Source organism: Hemitrygon akajei, chromosome 6 (assembly GCF_048418815.1).
Source record: "Hemitrygon akajei chromosome 6, sHemAka1.3, whole genome shotgun sequence".
Classification (NCBI taxonomy): domain Eukaryota; kingdom Metazoa; phylum Chordata; class Chondrichthyes; order Myliobatiformes; family Dasyatidae; genus Hemitrygon; species Hemitrygon akajei.
Window position 1 is genome coordinate 168,464,771 of NC_133129.1, and position 22,396 is coordinate 168,487,166.

The window sequence follows — 22,396 nt, forward strand, 5'->3', positions numbered from 1 at the left end:
TTATTGTGGTTTAAGTTAGAGTGCAGCAAACGGCAAGACTAATATGAAACTATTGCACCTATTGTCCAGAGCCAAGTTTACCTAAACCTCAGAAGCTGGGTGCACTTGTGCCTGTTTGAAAGCTGTGCTTGACGATCCATGATCCTGATCGTAGTTTACTGTATATAGCACCAAATGCTGATGTTAAACATGCCCTCTAGGTGTTGAGTGCAGCAATATGCAAATGGAACAATTGCAAAGGGCCTTGTTCTGCACTTGATGTCCATCTGACGAAGGTCCTCCATCAATCTCCACCCATTGTATGAACTCATTCTCTGGATCAAAGTTTTTTAGTGAGGCCGTGGAAGACATGGATCACTTCTCGTAGCTTGAGAGCCACCTCTCAGTGAAGGCAGATATCAATGAAGGGTTATTTCAACAATGTGCCAGCACAGCCTTTGGCTAACTGGCAAAAATAGTGTTTGAAGATCAAGGCTTCCAACGACACAAAACTCAAAGGACTCGGTGGACTTAATTCTCAAGAATGCAGGTATGACACCTTTAAGTGAACAAAGGTACATTTTCATAGCTGGAAGCGAGCAAGGAGTGGGAGGACTCCAAACCAGACTAAAACATCAGGATATGAAACTTCCTCTACTCAGTATCTTGTTAGCAAATGTAGTCTCTGGAGAGCAAGACTGATAATCTAAGGGCAAGATTGTTCCACTGGAGCAAAAAGGGATTGTTGCATTCTCTGTTTCATGAAGACATGGCTGACCTCAGACATGCTGGATACCGAAGACCCGAAGACTTCTTGATACATGGGAATGACTAGACTGCTAATTCAAAGAGGGCAATAGTTGGTGCTCTATGCTTCATGACAATCTCTTCATGGTGCTTGGACATTGCAGTCTTGTTCCTCTGACCTGGAACATCTAATGATTAAATGTTGACTGTTCAACTTAAAAGAGTTCTCCTCCATGATCCTGATCGTAGTTTACTGTATATAGCACCAAAGGCTGAGGTTAAGCATGCACTCTAGGTGTTGAGTGCAGCGATATGCAAACAAGAAAAAGCCTATCCCGACGCCTTTCAAATCATAGTCGGGGACTTCAGTAAGGCTCCACCCAATTATCATCAACATATCACCTGCAGCACACACTCAACCTTTGCATGTTACCGTAAATAGTGTCTACCGTTCGAGCCCAAGAATGCATATTGAGAAATCTGACCATCTGACTATTCTCCTCCTACCTTCATACAAGCAGAAAATAAAGAGAAAAGTTCCAGAAGTGGTCACAAGAGGCAGAGGAGCAACTACGGGACTGCTTCAGGTCAGTCCTGGGCCATGTTCAAGGACTCATGAGAGGACCTGAACAAATACACCATGGTTGTCATCTACTTTATAAAGTCAGTCAAGGACAAGTGTGTCCACACAAAATTGTTTAGAGTCTCCCCTAACCAGAAGGTCTGGATGAATCAAGAGATCCTCATTCTGCTGAGGACAAGATCAGTGGCATACAGTTCTGGCAACCAAACAAAGTACAAGAGATCCATGTATGACCACCAGAAAGCTATCTCACACGCAAAGAGGCAATTCCACACCAAACTGGAATCAATAAGTGATGCTCAGCTGCTGAGGCAGGGCTTGAATGGTATCACATCCTACAAGGCAAAACCAAGTGGCATATGTGACAATGTTTCACTCCAAGATGAGATCAATGCCATTTGTGCTTGCTTTGACTGACATAACATGGAGGTAACTTCACAAACTCCCACAGCCCCCTTTGAACTTTTGATTTCAGTCTCTGAGGCTGATGTGAGAGCATCCCTCAGGAGTGTGAACCTACGCAAAGCATCTGCCGCAGATGGGGCCCCTAGCCAAGTACTGAAGACCTGTGCTGATCAGCTGGTTGGAGCATACACTGACATCTTTAATCTCTTGCTTTGGTAGTCTGGGATAGCCACCTGCTTCAAGCAGGCTTCAATTATACTGATGCCCAAGAAGAGTGTGGTACCTGCTTTGATAACTATCATCCAGTAGTACTTACTTCCACTGTGATGAAGTGCTTTGAGAGACTGGTGTTGAAGGATATCAACACCTGCCTTGGATCCAATCCAGTTTGCCTACCATCACAACAGGTCAACAGCAGATGCCATTTCATTGGCTCTTCACCCAACTTAGACCATGAAGATTCATATTTCAGGATGCTCTAAAACTGTACAGTTGGGAGTATTGTGACAGTTTCATCATTGGCTGATATGTATACACGAATGCCCCTGAATGGAAAAGCCTACAAAAATTAGTAGATAGAGCCCAGTCCATCGTTGGTAAACCCCTCCCCACCATTGACCACATCTATGTGGAGCACTATCACAGGAAAGCAGCGTCCATCATCAAGGACCTCCACCATCCAGGCCATGCTCTCTTCTCACTGCTGCCATCAGGAAGGAGGTACAGAAGCCTCAGGACCCACACCACCAGGATCTGGAACAATTATTATCCCTCAACCATCAGGCTCTCGAACAAAGGGGATAACCTCTCTCAACTTCACTTACCCCATCACTGAAATGTTCCCACATCCTATGGACTCACTTTTTAGGACTCTTCACCTCATGTTCTCAATATTTATTGCTATTTATTTATTGTTATGATTATTATTTTTCTTTTTGTATTTGCACAGTTTATTGACTTTTGCGCCTGGACTGTTTGTCCATTTTGTTTTGTGCATTTTTTCATTGACCCTATGGTGTATTTTTTGTATCTACTGTGAATGCCACAAATAATGAATCCTGGGGTTGTATATGTTAACATATACAGGTATGTACCTTGATAATAAATTTACTTTGAGCTTTGAACCCCCATTCCTAGTTCTGTTACAAGAAGGGATTATAAGGCAGGCAAAGGAAAAAAAATAAATAAAGGAGACTTTGAGAGCATCCTTCAAAAAGATGCAACAACCCTACTGTTTCCTGGGATTCTGTGGCCCAAGACCACTTGAAATGGAGAAGGGTTATACAGGATGGTACAGGGAGGTACAAGGTGTACCTACAGTAACATTGAAAGCAGCAATAGGAATCCTCCATCTCACAAACTACCCAGACTATCCTGCCCATCTGTGGAAGAAGCTGAAGTTCTCACACTGACCTCACCGGTCCACACCAGAAGCCACAGCACCAGCATGAACCATCCCCTGACCCTGGGGGGGGGGTCTAAGCAGCAGGAGAAGATCAGATTTGTCGCCATATATGGAAGGTTGTAGGGATAAGTCTAAAAGCAAATCCAATTCAGTCATTGATATTACAAATTCTCGCCTAATATTTAAAGTGGCAAGTGATTCGGGAATCTGCCAGAACAAGCAGGATCTCCCTGTGGCCACCCATTTTAATTCCACTTCCCATTCCCATTCCGATATGTCTATCTATGGCCTCCTCCACTGTCATGATGAGGCCACCTTGTAATCCGTTTGGGTAAGCTCCAACCTGATAGCACGAACACTGATTTCTCAAACTTTCAGTAATGCCACCCACAACCTCCCCCCTTCACCATTTCCCTCCCTCACCTTATCTCCTTGCCCACCTGTCGCCTCCCTCTGCTGCTCCTTCCCCATGGCCTTCTTTTTTCCATGGCTTTCTATCTCTTTCACCAATCAACATCCCAGCTCTTTACTACTTCCACCCCCTCCAGGTTTCACCTATCAGCTGGTGTTTTTCTCTCTCCCCCCCCCCCCCCGCCCCACCTTTTAAATCTACTCCTCAGCTTTTTATCCAGTCCTGCCGAAAGCTTTCGGCGTGTTGCTCAGATTTCCAGCATCTGTAGATTTTCTCTTGTTCAAGAATCTACTTAACCAGATTTTAACTATTTTTGCCATTGTGAGTAAACACTAAAAATAACCTGCAATGCAAGTGCATTAGTAAAGAAAAATGGGAATTTTAAAAATGAAAAATACTACAATGTCACAGCTTAAAATCTACTACCGGTGTTCGACAGTTGTTGAGTTCTGTACCTTGTTTTTAGTCATTGCCCCAACAATCAGAGGGCACACCATTCCAGATAATGTTCCCACACCGTTGGAAATTCCCATGAGAATACTGGCATATCTAGGTGCTATATCCAGATGGTTAACATTGAAACCTGTATTGAAAATTTTAAAAAAGGATTATGAATATAAATCCATGCCTTCTGCAATGTAAACTAAATAAGAATTTGGATAATGAATTCCTTTTCCATCTAGGGTAAACTATTAATTTAATTTCCAATATAATTTAGTATACCTAAAGTGGTTCTTAAACCAACAAACAAGTCTAATAAGAATAAAATGTAACTATCATATTTAATATCGGAAAATTAACGTCTTTCATCCAAAAATATCTTGGGACAAATTTACAACTGGTATACACTCTAAAATGTAAAATTACAAACAAACAAATAATTTAACCATGTAGTAATCTACTACCTGATGAGGTAATATCGAGCAGGGACTAATGAAAATATATTGTCTCATTTACTGTCAGGTGTCGTACAAAATGAATTTGACCTGCTTCCTGTAAATAACTAGAAATATTGAGTGTGATTATTATGGTAGATGAGGCAATTCTCACTGACATGGTCTGGATTGCACTTCTGAGCTTTTTTTTTCAAGAGATAAACCATTTATCTCATTCTGCATTTCATATCTGTCAAATATGAAAAGCGCTCCATTGAATATTATTACTATCTGTTTAGGATTCTTTTGAGTCTAACTCAAACACAATTTTGGCATAATTTCATCATTGAAGTTCATTAACTATGAATGAAAAATCAGGCCACAGATCGTCCACAGTAATATCCCTGGGAAAATTGTTTTTCTTGTCAAGGTGGCAATAATTCAATCATATCACAGAAGTGCTATTAACTGACAAATGCTCCTCAGAGAAACAAAATGCTGTTCACTGAACCATTTGGCTGTTTCATAAAGGTTTGGGAAAACAATGAATAAGTAAAATACTTAAGTATAAGTGTCTGTTGCAATGTGCCAGGCATGGGTACCTTGCCCTGAATCACTGCCTACAATAAGCTCACAGACAAGTTTACCTGGTCCACCTGGCTGGCCTGAATAATCCTGGATTCCAACAGCATGGCTTGAGAGGTGGCAGCTCCTTGACGGGCCCAATTAAATCTCACCCCTGAAAATCCCATGGAAGCCCTTACCTGTCATCAAAGCCCCTATCCCACCTGATCAAGTTGTAAAAGCTAATATTTTTTAAAATGCCTCTGAATGTCCTGACATTCAAAATATTTTAAATACAAAATATAAATATAGCTAATTATATTTTTTGAAATTGATGATATTTTTAAAAATCTCAAGTAATTTATCAATGTTTTGTGCTGACTGAAATAAACAACTACAAAGGATTTCTTCTCTGCTGGCATTGAAATGATTGGGTTCACAGAACCTGAAGCAGCTCTTACCTGTTGCAGTGTCCCCAAATGCAAAGGCCAAGGAAATTGCAATTTGATTGGTATGCCTACGCTTCCCCCCAACTAATTCTTCCCCACCAACTAACCCTCCCACTAAGGCTACGGAAGTCCTGGACCTCACCTCTTTTAAACTACTATACGCTATTGATTCTGAACAGAACCAATCACGTTCACCAGTATAACCCATAACAATGCATTTGGGATGTGCAGAAAGAACTATAAAGGATAGAATTATGGAGTAATTCAAGAAAAAACACTATACATGCTAAACCTATAACTTAACAGTGTTGTTAGTCTAACTAATAATTAGCAAAATACAGCAAACTTTCATTTATTCTGTAGTTATGCATCCTGAATTCTCACTCTACTGACAATTTCTAAGAATGTTCAAAAAATTCATAAAATATTCATAACTGTGAATTTTATTCCAAGTTTTAAGTGTGAAAGTGTATTTTTAATTTATTTACATTTATACATGAGAGCAGTGCAATTAGAGGCTGACTGGCAGCTCTTTGAAGACTTGGCACTTCATGTGATGGTGAACACACTCATTCTTTTGATTTATTTCTGTTCTATTTTGCACTAATGTTATTTAGCCTTAAATATATACAGTAGACCTGCAGTATAAAGCATTTATTTCAAAAGGGTAAGAAGATGTCAGATCAGATATTTAATTCAAGGCTATGTATAGAATACCGTGCCTTTTATTTAGGAGCTATTCCCATGCAACCAATACACTCCTCTCCCCAAGGATGCTGTATAGGTAAGAGTATATTGTAATATTAAATATCACCTTACCTGATATAGCAAAGCCACTGAAGCCAACAGCCATGACAAGGAATGAGATTGCAACCCCTTTGCTATGTGAGTAGCCTACCACAAGAAGAAAGGTTGCTTCCAAACCAAACCCTTAAGGGAAATAAAAGACAAGAAACTATTATCCAAATGAGGTCTATTAATGACTTTAATGCTACAGTATTTAATTGTAATCTGCACCAATTGACACCATAATGACTCCACTTTTGATGAAATCAATATCAATTAGCATTTATATACCTTACCTAAAGATACGGTAGAATGCCACCAGCACTTACCAATCTATACTGTATATAATCACTAAAAAAGTATTCAGCTCTTTGCAGGATAGTGTGGTCCACTTACCCGCACTCCTATTACTAAAATCAGCATCCATCCCTTTCATTACTAACACACTACAGCAACATTAAATCCTAATTACATGGTGCAATGCAACCATTCAACAAATGCAATTCAGAAGCAGTTTCTGGCCACCTGACGTCTATCAACAAGAAAGAGAAGAGCAACAAAGAATGAAAGTTCTTTATTTGCTAGTCCACAACACAGATCATGCATCACCGCTGCTGCTCCTGTCCACCCCAATCCTGGACAGCGGGAAGTCTGTTTTGCAGAAGCGTCCAAACAAATTTATAATTTATTTTGTTGTATTGGAGATGAGGAGGAATTTCTTTAGTTTAAGTTCAAGCCTAATTGCCATTATACAGCCAGATGAAACAGTGTTCCTCTGACTTCAAGGTATAAAACACACTCACTGCATATTCTGTACATGTAATCATGACAGCAGAAAAACATAAAGATACCAAAAAAATGTAATTATATAACACAATTCTCTGACTGTCATGGCCTGTAGATTGATGGCACATAGATGTTGTCCTGGAGCCTTGTTTCTACAACAGCAAACACATAGCAGTTCCTCATCTCACACAAATGCAGTCTCAGGTTAACACAATCCAGCTCTTCTTCCACCCAGTGAACACTAGTGGGCAGCACCAAAGGGAGGGGCCAGCCCCCCCCCCCCCCCCACCAAACTATCCCGGAATCCAGTGGCACACAGTCATCTCCAGCATCTCCTTCCCTGGCGGCTGCAGCAGGCAAAACATCCGAGGTAACGCAGCTCCCCCACCTTTCGTCTTGCCAATGAACCAGTGAATTGGACTCACAGTGCTCTAAAACCCCAATGTCAAACAGGATCTTGTAATCACTATAAAAATGTCCACGACAATCATTTGCACCACTTGTTGATCGCACGTTGCCTCTGACACCTATTTTCCTGGGTGGCTGAAGTGAGGTGCAACACAATACACAACAAGGTCAGTTCCACTGCTATTGAGCAACTCGAGTGGGTAGATCTGCAGCACTTGGTGTTCCTAATATTTACCAGTGTCATGCAATTGTGAAAAAGATGTATAGGACAAACAATTACATCTTTGTTTGGATCCAAAGAGATCTCACTGCATCCAAGGCCCCCGCCGTCTATCAGAAGCAGTGGGATTGTTGAATTCTGTGAAACCATTGCCACAGATGGCTGTAGAGGTCGAGTCATTTGGGTATTATTAAACCAGCGGTTGATAGATTCTTGTTTAGTAAGTGTGGCAAAGGATATGGGGAGAAGACAGGAGAATGGGGCTGAGAGGGATAATAAATCAGCCATGATGAAATGGCAGAGCAGACTCAATGGACCTAAAGGTCTAATTCTGCTCCTATGACTTAAGCTCTTTTTATCTGATTGTATGATTATTCTCTTCACCATAGCTATATCATGCTCCTCTTCTGGACGTCAACATGCAAGCATGTTCAAGAGAAAATTTCATAACCATCTTCTCAGGGCAAATATTAATAAACAATGTACTCTAGCTATCATTCCTGAATAATTTAAGAAGGAAGCATCCCCTGCTCTTTAGCTTATATCAATGCGATTTGCAATAAATAAAACACTGATCAATGCTATATTGGAATGGTCAAGCAATCCCTGCTCAGTGTGGAACCTCAAAGAGCTAATGCAATAAAGTGGTAATTTCTGATTTTCAAATTAATTCATTAACAACAGTAATCGAGTTAGGGAGGAAAGTAATGTGTAAAGGAATTGCAAAAGGTTGAATAGCTAAGGAGTTGAAAAGTAAGATTGATTATAACATGAAAAAATCAGAACTGTTCCACTTTGTCTCGAGAAAGAAAAGCAGAATTTTGCTTTAAAGTTGAAAGCTGGAGAAACTTTGTACTTGGATGACCATGAACATGAATCACAGGAAGTTAACATGTTGGTACAGGAGAGAGAGACAGAGACAGAGATAGGAACACACGCAGAAACAGACAGAGAGAGACACACACATACGGAGATTAAAAGAGTTCTAAATACAAAATGAACAAAGCAAAAAAAGGAAAATTTATGGAAGTGTTGAGCCAGGATCCAATGAAATAGCGAAGTCTGCTTGAAAAAACAAATAATCTATGTTCTTGTAACCTGTTTAACTATAATTACGGTAAGTATAAAATAGTTGAGCTACTGATTGCTTAATTTTTTGCTGAAATGTAATTTGTTGCATTAGTTACTTAATTTTCAGCACTTGGCAGTCTTGGTTTAGGGTACTGCAAGGGAATGACAGCATTGAAATAACTACTGAATACCTGGTTCAAAAAAATATAAGAAAAAATTATGACCGTCAGAAGAAAAACTACAACATGTATATTGAAAAAATTGCAAGAAAATTTCTGGAATTTAAAGAATTAGGTCTTAGGATAATTGAGAAACGACCATACTGAAAGTGTCATGGTTGGTTTTAGAAATGAGGGAATTGGCGAATGGATTTTAATGCCAAAGCATTTTCTTGATATATCACCAATATTTTATTATCAATCAGCAAATCAGATAAATACAGTATCATGGATAATATTAGTTGATGCTAGATCAGTATTGATCGATCAGGATTAATTCAATCCTGGAGGTCACATTGTAGTCAGTGGCAAATGAATTTCATTTTGCAGTTCAGCTCACTGACAGCTTCCTCTGAGGTTTTTGTTTACAGATTATGAAGTACATAATGTGGTTATCAGAGCCTCACTCTTCCAACTCAATGGTGAAGTCACCTTCTCTCTTCCACCCCCCCCCCCCCCCACCCCACCGAAGAAGGCATTGTCGCGCTGTCAATTCTCTTTTGCGGAAGGCTGCAAACTTCAGATGGTATCCATTTGGAGATTTTAATGTGAATGACAATAACAGGGGGTTAAATTGGACAGCATCAGGAAGCGGACAGAGGAGAAACTGGAATGTGTGATTAACTCAGTCTGTTTGATTTGGCAAAGTACAAATTCATGCTGCTTGTATCTAGTCACAGGAGATCGATCACAGTGATATTCAAACCATCCATTGGAAGAAAGATGGATGACCTGTATCACATTTGCGTTACACCAGACCTATATCAGGTTCTGCCTGGCAGTGGTGTAGTGGCATCAGTACCAGACTTCCAGATGAATGGTCTCAAGTTCGAATCCGGGCAGCTCCTTGCATGCTTTCCATCCATGCTGGGTTGAGCCGGGCCTCGTAAAAAAGCAGTCAAATGCTACGGAAGCGGCAAAAATGCAGCCCAATGTGCCACAATGCATGAAAAGGAACAACAATATCACAGGTGAGGGGTGAAGAGAACTCTGGAAATGAATAACAGGAGTCAGGCTTGCAGGGTTGAATTTGAAGAGGTAATGCCCGAAGAAGAGCAAAGATCTCCCATGCCGAGTCAAAATCATGGAGAGCACCATCTAAACGACAAACCTTAAAACAAGCATCATCAGCTTTAATTGCTGGTGCATGCACTGCTTCCTGTTCACACATTCATCAACAGTCTCAAATAATTAGAAACTGGATAAGCTTCACAGTATTATAACTTACTCTTCGTCATATAACCATACCTTTTACACAACCCCAACAAGTCAGCCATTACAGGAAAACGGCCCAAATAGTAATCACCAGATTGTACTGATGACTACTCAGCAGCTTTGCAGAGAACAGCCAGCATCTACAGTGCACAAGTTGGCAAGGAGCTTGAGGAATAATGCAGTGCAGCATAGGCACCCAGAACATGTAGAAGATTAGAGGGCAATGGATCTGGCTTCTGCTCCACTACTGGACTCGGCAAAGAATCCAGGGGAATATCATAAGGTACTGAATTTTAGGTCACAATGTACTCTGTATTTGGCCCCGTCACTTTAAACTAACAGGTATGTCTAGAGGGGTTCGTTCACTAAAATGTGTTTGTATTTTTTAATTGCCTTTTTAAAAGCTAATAATGTTCCCAAATTAATTCACATGTTGAATATGTTTCTAAATTATTTTTAAATATCTAAGGTTTTTAAAAACTTTTTCTTAATATCTGTGGTCATGTTTAGGAGGGTATTTATTTGGTGCCACTCACAGGCAACTAAATACCCTCCCAGAGGGTGGCAGAACAATGGGGATCATGAAACCATAGAAGTTAAGTATGACCACATCCATCCCTTGTGAGGCAAGTGTGAAGCTTGGGCTGGTTCCTACCCCATACAATGTTTTAAATAACAGATCAGGTAGCCCTTTAACTGCACCAGTCAGCCCTGATATGTGATGGCCTTGACCCAAAATGCTAATCCTGTTTCTCTTTCCAAATATTGTCTGACTTCGGAGCATTTCCAGTATTTTCTGGGTTTTTTTAAATTCGGATTTCCTGCATTTGCAACTTTTTTGGATTTTCATTGTGTGGTAGGCACTTTTTTTTTAGCAGGTGCAGCTTACCTCCCATCTACTGGCCAGAGGTGACAATCTTTGCCATCACTGAACAGGAATTAATGAGTCCATTTGGAAATTTACTGTTAGGGTAAAACAGTTAAGCAACAATATTTTTTTGGAGTCATAGAGAGGCACAGGTCCTTCAACCCATCAAGTGTGGGGTGGCATCAAATGAGTTGTTGCACTAATCCAACATTAATCCGTTTTTTTTCTTACAATCTCACCAAAAGAGAGAAGGTAAGATTGGAAATGGTACAGACCGGAATTGGGGTTAATTTTATTGGTAGAACACTCTGATGAGATGGTTACAGACAGAGACTCTCTTCCTTTTCCACTGGCTTCATCAGATGTGTTTTTCAAGGCTGTGCTTTCCTAAGTGCAAGGTTGTGAAGCATACAGCTGACCATCATGGAGGCTGCAGAAAGTTGTATACTCAGCCAACTCCATCACAGGCACAACCTTCCCCATCATGAAGGGCATCTTTAAATGCAATGCTTCCAGAAGGCAGCATCCAGCAAGAAGGACCCTAACCACCAGGAACATACCCTCTTCTGCCTACTACCATTAGGGAGGAGGCACAGGAGCCTAAAGACCCACAATCAACATTATAGAACAGTTTCTTCCCCTCCACCATCAGATATCTGAACAGTCCATGAACATTACTTTGTTACTCTTTTTTTGCATTATTTATTTATTTTGTAATTTGGAAGTTTGGTTGATCACTGATCTTGACAAAATGTTTGCAGACCTTTCGGCTCCAGTCGAGAAGCCATCATCAGTGCACAGTTGAGGGTGCTGTCTCCTCAGAATGCCCGTTTAAATACTCCTCCAGGGTCTGAATGGATACTGATTAGACGCTGTCATCTGGTTGGCTGGTTCAAAATGCCGTGAACAGTTTAGCAGTAGAAGATTCTGATTGGCTAGCTTGGATGGAGATCCATTGGAAGTGTTTGCTTCGCTGTCCAGATTCTGACATTACTGATGATTCATTAATTTATAGTACTTATAATATCTTTGTGCTGATTTACTGCCACAAAAAAACCACTTCAAGACTTATAAATCAGTGATAATAATCCTGATTCTGATCTTGTCCTACTCAAATTCTGGGCATCTACAAATCAGTCTATGAGCAATGCTTGAACTTTCTTATGATCTATCATGTGATCTTTGTTTTCATAGCAAATAGCCGGTAGACCCTTTCTTTTGCATCCTTTTATTTTATTGACGTGTAGAACACAACACAGCAGAAGAAAAATATTTTGGCAAGCTCAAAGAGCAGAGCACTAATCTGCATGGTAGATACTGTGAGAATAGAACCCTTAGTTTGGTATTCATCTCCACATTGGCATGCGATAACACAATACCAGTAACATGAGGGCATGCATCTATTTTTTTCTTTGACAATGAAGAAAGCTGCAATCCTTGCAATGAAATAAATGATAACTACCTCGAGAAAAAGGACAGCATCTCAACCTCCTTTGAGAAAAATTGTATAGTAGACTAGGATATATTGTAAGTATCTCAAACTGATACTTAGAGGAAGCCTATGCAAAAATGCCTATGAATAGCACAACTTTAATTACAGGGACAACATTATCCTCATATAGAATGGCAATAGACTGTATTTGAAGCATGTGTTTTTATCTCGATGTGGGCATCTTTAATAAAGTGTAATTCCTTTACATTGTTCTTGAAGTGCATAACGAGGATTAACCCCTGAAGGTCCTGGAAGTGCATAACGAGGGTTAGCCCCTGAAGGTCCTGGAAGTGCATAACGAGGGTTAACCCCTGAAGGTCCCGGAAGTGCATAATGAGGGTTAACCCCTGAAGGTCCTGGAAGGATGTTGAGTGCCCTTAAATCCTTCTTCCTCCCTTTTCAAACAAACTGCTTTTCTCCATCTGGTCCTTCCCCTGACTTTCTATCAAGCTACCCTCTGACAGAGAAAACTACTAAAACATACAAGTCTGGAAGAAATTGATAACTGAATCAAACTCCCACAAAAGTTTGTTGAGTAATTACAGAAACTGTTAAAAGCATTAAACAATCAAAATTAATCTATCCAATGGTTGAATGATCCATAGAAATGTATCTTCCTAGTACATGATCTCAAACTCATAAGGAATACAACAAATTTTTACATTATAATATGAGCAAAAGCATTAAGAATTATAAATCACTTATTTTCATCACGGTATCTATCACAATACTGAAAGCTTATCTTAAATAGTACATACACAAAAATGTTTTGGTATTATCATGAAAAATATAATAGCATACCTCCACAATTCATTATCTTTCTGACCATTGTAGTTGAAAGTATCCTTTTACTTCTGAGGTAGTCCGCAATCTGCCCACCAATTGGTACAATAATTGTCATAACGAGATGGGGCAAAGCTGACAGCATACCGACCTGAATTAATAAAACTGAATGGTTACAGAGAATAAGGGAAATAAATTGTACTTCTGTCTCTTGTGTAGTTAAAGATATTACTTTAAGTAATTTACTCTAAGTAGTCATTTTAAAAGGTAAATATGGAAATACTCTGTGATAGGAAATCCAAATAATGCAAAAAAAAACGTTTAAAGGTTATATCAGATAAACTGACCAAAAAGAAATTCCTTAAATCACTGGAAATCAAAAGAACTGCAGAATTTGTAATCTGAAATAAAATTATAAAATGCAGGAAGCACTTAGCAGGTCTGGAAGCAGCTGTTGGAAGAGAAATGTTTCATTCTTGGGGCATTTCATAAAGAACTGGGAAAGAGAGAAAACAAGTTAGTTTTCAGATGCAGAGCAGATGAGGGGCAGGGGATGGATAGCACAAAGGGGCATATCTCTAATAGCGTGAATCTACACACCGTGACCACTTTATTAGGTACACTCCTGTATCTTAAAGTGGTCACAAGAGTGGACCATGGTGTGATCTTTTACTGCTACTGCAGAAAGGTTCAACACTGAAGTTCAACATGTTGTGTATTCAGAGATGCTCTTCTGCATATCACTGTGATAACACGTGATTATCGGGTCCAGTGATCACAATACCATTAGTTTCAATATAATTATGGAGAAGGACAGGACTAGACCCAGGGTTGAGATTTTTGATTGGAGAAAAGCTAACTTTGAGGAGATGCGAAAGGATTTAGAAGGAGTGGATTGGGACAATTTGTTTCATGGGAAGGATGTAATAGAGAAATGGAGGTCATTTAAAGGTGAAATTTTGAGGGTACAGAATCTTTATGTTCCTGTTAGGTTGAAAGGAAAGGTTAAAAGTTTGAGAGAGCCATGGTTTTCAAGGGATATTGGAAACTTGGTTAGGAAAAAGAGAGATATCTACAATAAATATAGGCAGCATGGAGTAAATGAGGTGTTTGAGGAATATAAAGAATGTAAGAAGAATCTTAAGAAAGAAATTAGAAAAGCTAAAAGAAGATATGAGGTTGCTTTGGCAAGTAAGGTGAAAACAAATCTGAAGGGATTCTACAGTTATATTAATAGCAAAAGGATAGTGAGGGATAAAATTGGTCCCTTAGAGAATCAGAGTGGACAGCTATGTGTGGAGCCGACAGAGATGGGGGAGATTTTGAACAATTTATTTTCTTCGGTATTCACTAAGGAGAAGGATATTAAATTGTGTAAGGTAAGGGAAACAAGTAGGGAAGTTATGGAAACTATGACAATTAAAGAGGAGGAAGTACTGGCGCTTTTAAGGAATATAAAAATGGATAAATCTCCTGATCCTGACAGGATATTCCCTAGGACCTTGAGGGAAGTTAGTGTAGAAATAGCAGGGGCTCTGACAGAAATATTTCAAATGTCATTAGAAACGGGGATGGTGCTGGAGGATTGGCGTATTGCTCATGTGGTTCCATTGTTTAAAAAGGGTTCTAAGAGTAAAGCTAGCAATTATAGGCCTGTCAGTTTGACGACAGTGGTGGATAAATTAATGGAAAGTATTCTTAGAGATGGTATATATAATTATCTGGATAGACAGGGTCTGATTAAGAACAGTCGGCATGGATTTGTGCATGGAAGGTCATGTTTGATTAATATTATTGAATTTTTTGAAGAGGTTACGAGGAAAGTTGATGAGGGTAAAGCAGTGGATGTTGTCTATATGGACTTCAGTAAGGCCTTTGACAAGGTTCCGCATGGAAGGTTTGTTAGGAAGGTTCAATCGTTAGGTATTAATATTGAAGTAGTAAAATGGATGCAACAGTGGCTGGATGGGAGATGCCAGAGAGTAGTGGTGGATAACTGTTTGTCAGGTTGGAGGCTGGTGACTAGTGGTGTGCCTCAGGGATCTGTACTGGGTCCAATGTTGTTTGTCATATACATTAATGATCTGGATGATGGGGTGGTAAATTGGATTAGTAAGTATGCAGATGATACTAAGGTAGGTGGCGTTGTGGATAATGAAGTAGGTTTTCAAAGCTTGCAGAGAGATTTAGGCCAGTTAGAAGAGTGGGCTGAACGATAGCAGATGGAGTTTAATGCTGATAAGTGTGAGGTGCTACATTTTGGTAGGACTAATCAAAATAGGACATACATGGTAAATGGTAGGGCATTGAAGAATGCAGTAGAACAGCGTGATCTAGGAATAATGGTGCATAGTTCCCTGAAGGTGGAATCTTATGTGGATAGGGTGGTGAAGAAAGCTTTTCATATACTGGCTTTTATAAATCTGAGCATTGAGTATAGGAGTTGGGATGTAATGTTGAAATTGTTCAAGGCATTGGTAAGGCCAAATTTGGAGTATTGTGTACAGTTCTGGTCACCGAATTATAGGAAAGATATCAACAAAATAGAGAGAGTACAGAGCAGATTTATTAGAATGTTACCTGGGTTTCAGCACCTAAGTTACAAGGAAAGGTTGAACATGTTAGGTCTTTATTCTTTGGAGCGTAGAAGGTTGAGGGGGGACTTGATAGAGGTATTTCAATTTATGAGGGGGATAGATAGAATTGACGTGGATAGGCTTTTTCCATTGAGAGTAGGGGAGATTCAAACAAGAGGACATGAGTTGACAAGAGGAAAGTGTTGTGCATTAAAGTTCCAGGAGATCAGCAGTTTCTGAGATACTCAAACCACCCCATTTGGCACCAGTAATTATTCCATGGTGTAAGTCACTTAGATCACATGTCTTCCCCATTCTGATGTTTGGTCTGAACAATATATGAAACCCTTCACCACACCTACATGCTTTTATGCATTGAATTGCTGCCATATCTGTTTTTATAGCAGGCTGAAATTAGCGCGAGAGATCTTTCACAGCAGATTGAAATTAGCATAAAAGGTCGTTCTCTGGTGACACAGCATGAGGTTGAAAAAGATCTGGGGTGCTTTTCAGCGGCTGCGATCAGCATGGGACCAATAAAAATCGGTGTCAGTGGAGTGTTCATTGTTGAAGCGAGGCAGTGTTAGAGTGCTCCAGCTTTGGCCAAACAGGCTTAGGCAAGGACAGGTTTGGACAAGGATAGGCAAAGGTTCAAAGTAAGCTTCTAATAAGTTTTTGTTTTCTGTGAATGCATTGCTGGTGCACAGAGAATAGATCTGGGGGTAGTGGTAAGTTTGTGTGAGATGTGGGAACGCTCTCCCTGATAATGACATTTGCACAGACTGCATGTAGTTCCTTGGAGACCGTGTTAAGGAACTACAGCTGCAGCTGAATGACCTTCAGATCATACGGGAAAACGAGGAGGTGATAGATAGGAGCTATAGGAAGGTAGTCACATCCAAGTTTTCCGATGCAGGTATCGGGTAACTGTCAGGAGAATGAAAGGGAACAGGCAGCCAGTGCAGAGTAGCCCTGTGGCTGTTCCCTCAATATACTGCTTTGGATACTGTTGGAGGGGTTTAGCTACCAGAGGGAGACCACAGCAACCAGGTCTCTGGCACTGAGTCTGTCTCTGTGGCTCAGATGGGAAGAGGGAAAAAGAGGAGTGCAGTAATGATAGAGGATAATTAGAGGAGCTGAAAGCAGATTCTGTGGATGTGAAAGAGACACCTAGATGGTATGTTGCATTGCAGATGTCAGGTCAGGGATGTCTTGGATCGGGTCCATGAGATTCTAAAGGGAGAGGATGAACAGCCAGAAGTTGCGGTACATATTGGTACTAACAACACAGGTCGAAAAGGGAGGAGGTCCTTTGAAGACGTAACCAGTAGAATGGATAGGGGAGAGCCAGTGGATGTGGTATATTTAGATTTTCAAAAGGCTTTTGACAAGGTCCCACACAGGAGATTAGTGTGCAAACTTAAAGCACACGGTATTGGGGGTATGGTATTGATGTGGATAGAGAATTGGTTGGCAGACAGGAAGCAAAGAGTGGGAGTAAACGGGACCTTTTCAGAATGGCAGGCAGTGACTAGTGGGGTACCGCAAGGCTCAGTGCTGGGACCCCAGTTGTTTACAATATATATTAATGATTTAGGTGAGGGAATTAAATGCAGCATCTCCAAGTTTGCGGATGACACGAAGCTGGGCAGCGGTGTTAGCTGTGAGAAGGATGCTAAGAGGATGCAGGGTGACTTGGATAGGTTAGGTGAATGGGCAAATTCATGGCAGATGCAATTTAATGTGGATAAATATGAGGTTATCCACTTTGGTTGCAAGAACAGGAAAACAGATTATTATCTGAACGGTGGCCGATTAGGAAAAGGGGAGATGCAACGAGACCTGGGTGTCATTGTACACCAGTCGTTGAAGGTGGGCATGCAGGTACAGCAGGCGGTGAAAAAGGCAAATGGTATGTTGGCATTCATAGCAAAAGGATTTGAGTACAGGAGCAGGGAGGTTCTACTGCAGTTGTACAAGGCCTTGGTGAGACCGCACCTAGAATATTGTGTGCAATTTTGGTCCCCTAATCTGAGGAAAGACATTCTTGACATAGAGGGAGTACAGAGAAGGTTCACCAGATTGATTCCCAGGATGGCAGGACTTTCATATGAAGAAAGACTGGATCGACTAGGCTTATACTCACTGGAATTTAGAAGATTGAGGGGGGATCTTATTGAAACGTATAAAATTCTAAAGGGATTGGACAGGCTAGATGCAGGAAGATTGTTTCTGATGTTGGGGAAGTCCAGAATGAGGGGTCACAGTTTAAGGATAAAGGGGAAACCTTTTAGGACCGAGATGAGGAAAAACTTCTTCACACAGAGAGTGGTGAATCTGTGGAATGCTCTGCCACAGGAAACAGTTGAGGCCGGTTCATTGGCTATATTTAAGAGGGTGTTAGATATGGCCCTTGTGGCTAAAGGGATCAGGGGGTATGGAGAGAAAGCAGGTACAGGGTTCTGAGTTGGATGATCAGCCATGATCATACTGAATGGCGGTTCAGGCTCGAAGGGCTGAATGGCCTACTCCTGCACCTATTTTCTATGTTTCTAGGTCCTAAAGAGTGAATATAGGGAATTAAGCAGAAATTCTGAAAAACAGGACCTCCAGCGTAGTAATCTCTGAATTGCTACCCGTGCTATGTGCCAGAGAGGGTAAGAATAGGATCATTTGGAAGATGAATACATGGCTGAAGAAATGGTGCAGTGGGAAGGTTTCAGATTTCTGGATCGTTGGTATCTCTTCTGGGGAAGATATGACCTGCACAAAAAGTAAGCATTACACCTGAACCCAAGGGGAACCAAAATCCTTCTGAGCAGATTTGCTAGAGCTGCTGGGGAGCGTTTCAGCTGAGCTGGGAGAGATGTGGGATCTGGAGTGATAGGGCTGAGGTTGGGGCAGTTGGTATACAACTAGATGCAGTGTCTAGAGAGACTGTGAGGAAGGACAAACAGATGACAGAGCAAAATTGTAGTCAGGGGGATGAGTATACCATGAGGCCAAAATCAAAAAAGGGTGATGAATACAGGATTGACTCTGTTATATTTGAATGCACACAGTATATCAAATAAAATAGATTATCTTGCAGCGCAGTTAGAGATTAGCAGTTCTGATGTTGTGAGCATCACTAAGTCATGGCTGAAAGATGATCATAGCTGGGAACTTAATGTCTAAGAAAACATCGAAAGGACAGGCAGGTAGGCAGAGGGGATGGCATGGTTCTGTTGGTAAAAAATTTAATCAAATCCTTTGAAAGAGGTGACATAGGTTCAGAAGATGTAAACTCCATGTGTGTAGAGTTAAGAAGCTGCAAGAGTAAAAAGACCCCGATGGGGCTTATATACAGGCCTCCAAACAGTAGACAGAATGTGGGCTACAAATTACAACACGAGATAGAAAGGGCATTTAAAAAGGGCAATATAGCGATAATCATGGAGGAACTCAATATGCAGATGGCTTGGGAAAATGAGGCTGGTGCTGTATCCCAAGAGAGGGAATTTGTAGAATGCCTACGAGATGGCTTTTTATAGTAGCTTGTGGTTGAACCCATTAGGGGAATGGCATTTTTAGATTGGATGTTATGTAATGTCCCAGATTTGATTAGGCAGTTTCAGTTAAACACTGAGGAAGCAGTGATCATAATATGATAGATTTCACCCAGCAGTTTGAGAAAGAAAAACTAAAATTAGATGTATAACAGTATAACAGTTGAGTAAAGGGAGTAATAGAGGCATGAGAGGAGTTGGCCAAAGTTCATTTGAACGGGACATTAGCAGGGATGATAGCAGGACAGCAATAGCTGGTGCTTCTGGAGAAAATTCAAAAACCACAGGAAAGATACATCCCAAAGATAAAAAAATTATCCTAAAGGATGAGGCAACTGTGGCTGACAAGGAAAGTCAAAGACAGCATTGAAGCTAAAGAGAGTGTATATAATTTAGCAAAATTTGGTGGGAAGGTAGAGGATTAGGTAGCTTTTAAAAACCAAAAGAAGGCAACTAAAAAAAACATAAAAAGAGAAAAGATGAAATATGAAGGTGATAGTGGCATCCGGTAGGCTCAAGAGACCATGGATCTGTGCCTGGAAAGTCTACTGGAGTGTCCTCTCCAGGGCGCAGGCCTGGGAAAGGTTGTATGGAAGACCAGCAGTTGCCCATGCTGGAAGTATCCCCTCTCCATGACACTGATGTCAATATCAAATACCCTAATATGAAGGTAAGCAGGACAATAATATCAAAGAAGATTCCAAAAGTTTTTTCAGATATATAAAGAGTAGAAGGGAGGTGAGTGTAGATAGTGGACTGCTGGAGAGGTAGTAAAGGGCCACAAAGAAATGGCAGTGATGCACCATTAATAACTCACTCTGAGATGTAAGAAGCGAGGTATCAGCTTTTATTGACTGGAAGAATGAACAACACTACATCCTGGAGAATGAGGCCGGGCACAGGCCTCAATCGCCTTTATACAGGGGTCTTTGGGAGGAGCCACAGGAGCAGTCAGCAGGGGTCTGTGGGAGGAGCCACAGGAGCAGTCAGCAGGGGTCTGTGGGAGGAGCCACAGGAGCAGTCCAGACAGGTATATGTAGTTCACCACAGGCAGACAAACTGAATAAGTATTTTGCATCTGTCTTTACTGTAGAAGACACTAGCAGAATGTCAAAATTGAGAGTGTCAGGGGGCAGAAGTGAGTGTAAGTTGCTATTACTGAGAAGAATGTGCTTGGGAAGCTGGAAAGTCGGAAGATTGATCAATCACCTACTCTAGATGGACTACACCCCATGGTTCTGAAAGAGGGAGCTGAAGAAATTGAGGAGGAACTAAAATTGATCTTACAACAATCACAGGATTCTGGAATGTTTCCTGAGGACTGGAAAATTGCAAATGTCACTCCACTTTTTAAGAAGGGAGGGAGGCATAAAAGAAGTAAAATATAGGCCACACGAGTGAATCTGCAGATGCTGGAAATAAATAAAAAACACAAAATGCTGGCAGAACTCAGCAGGCCAGACAGCATCTATGGGAGGAAGTAATAACGACATTTTGGGCCGAAATCCTTCATCAGGAGTTGGAAATTTTGGCCCAAAACGTCGTCACTACCTCCTCCCAAAGATGCTGTCTGGCCTGCTGAGTTCTGCCAGCATTTTGTATTTTTTAAAATATAGGCCAGTTAGCCTGACTTCAGTAACTGGAAAGATATTGGAGCCTATTATTAAGGATAAGGCTTTGGAGGACTTGGGGGAACATACTAAAATAGGCCAAAGTCAACATGGTTTTCTGAAGGGAAAATCTTGCCTGCAAAATATGTTGGCATTCTTTGAGAAAGTAACAGGCAGGATCACAGAGAGTTGTTTATTTGGATTTTTGGAAGTGCTTTGATAAGGTGTCATACATGAGGCTGCTTAACAAGATAAGCCCCTTGGTATTACAGGAAAGGTACGAGAATGGATAGAAGAATGGCTGATGGCAGGAGATAAAGTGTGGGAATAAACAGTGCCTTTTTTGCTTGGCTATCAATGATTTGTGGTGTACCATTCAGATCGGTGTAGGGACTGTTTCTGTTCATGTATATTTCAATGATTTGGATGAAGGAAATGATGACTTGTGGCCAAGTTGCTGATGATATGAAGACGGGTGGAGGGGCAGATAGTGGTGAGGAAGCAGGGTACCTTCAGAAGGACTTAAACAGATTGGGGGAATGGGCAAATTGACAAGATGGAATATAGTGTAAGGAAGTGCATAGTTACGCACTTTGGTAAAAGGAATAATGGTATGGACTATTTCTAAATGGGGAGAAAATTCACGAATCAGAAATACAAAGGCATTTGAGAGTCCTCATGCAGGATTCCCCAAAGGCTAACTTGCACGTTGAGTCGGTGGTAAGAGGACTTAAAAACAAAAGCAAGGGTGTAGTGCTGAGGCTTTGTCATTGATCAGATCACATCTGTAGTATTGTGATCAGTTTTGGGCTCCTTGTCTAAAAAAAAAGATGTGATGGCACTGGAGAGGGTCCAGAGGAGGTTCACGAGAATAATCCCAGGAGCAAAAAGGTTAATGTATGAGGAGCACTTGATAGCTCTGAGTCTGTACTCACTGGCGTTCAGAAAAATGAAGTGTGAAACCTATCAAATATTGAAAGGCCCAGATAGAGTGGATGTGGAGAGGATGTTTCCTACAGTGGCTGAGTCTAAGACCGGAAGCCCCAACCTCAGAATTAAAGGATGTCCATTTTGAACAGAGCCGAGGGAAAAATTCTTTAGCTAGAAGGTGATGAATCTGTGGAATTCATAGCCACAGACGGCTGTGCAGGCCTAGTCATTGGGTATATTTAAGGAAGAGTTGATAGGTTCTTGATTAACCAGGGTGAAAAAGGTAATGGGGAGAAGGCAGGAAATGGGGTTGAGGGAGATAATAAATCAGCCACAATGGCCAAATGTCTGCAGCTATGTCTAATGTCTTATTGTCACCTGATTAGCTGATTAGAAATCTGCATTGATGAACAGGTGTACAGTCGTACCTAATGAAGTGGTCACTGTGTATAAATGAATTAGGGTT

At 40.8% G+C, this 22,396-nt stretch overlaps 1 protein-coding gene across 1 annotated transcript in view; it reads right to left on the minus strand.

Moving 5' to 3' along the window:
• slc17a6a (solute carrier family 17 member 6a) overlaps nucleotides 1-22,396 on the minus strand; it is a 60,683-nt gene that overhangs the window by 6,738 nt on the left and 31,549 nt on the right. The window contains exons 9-11 of the mRNA XM_073049732.1: nucleotides 13,285-13,417; nucleotides 6,239-6,349; nucleotides 3,987-4,114 (exon numbers count right to left, since the gene is read on the minus strand). Coding sequence (XP_072905833.1) covers nucleotides 3,987-4,114; nucleotides 6,239-6,349; nucleotides 13,285-13,417 — 372 coding nt within the window. The remainder of the gene's footprint in view (nucleotides 1-3,986; nucleotides 4,115-6,238; nucleotides 6,350-13,284; nucleotides 13,418-22,396) is intronic.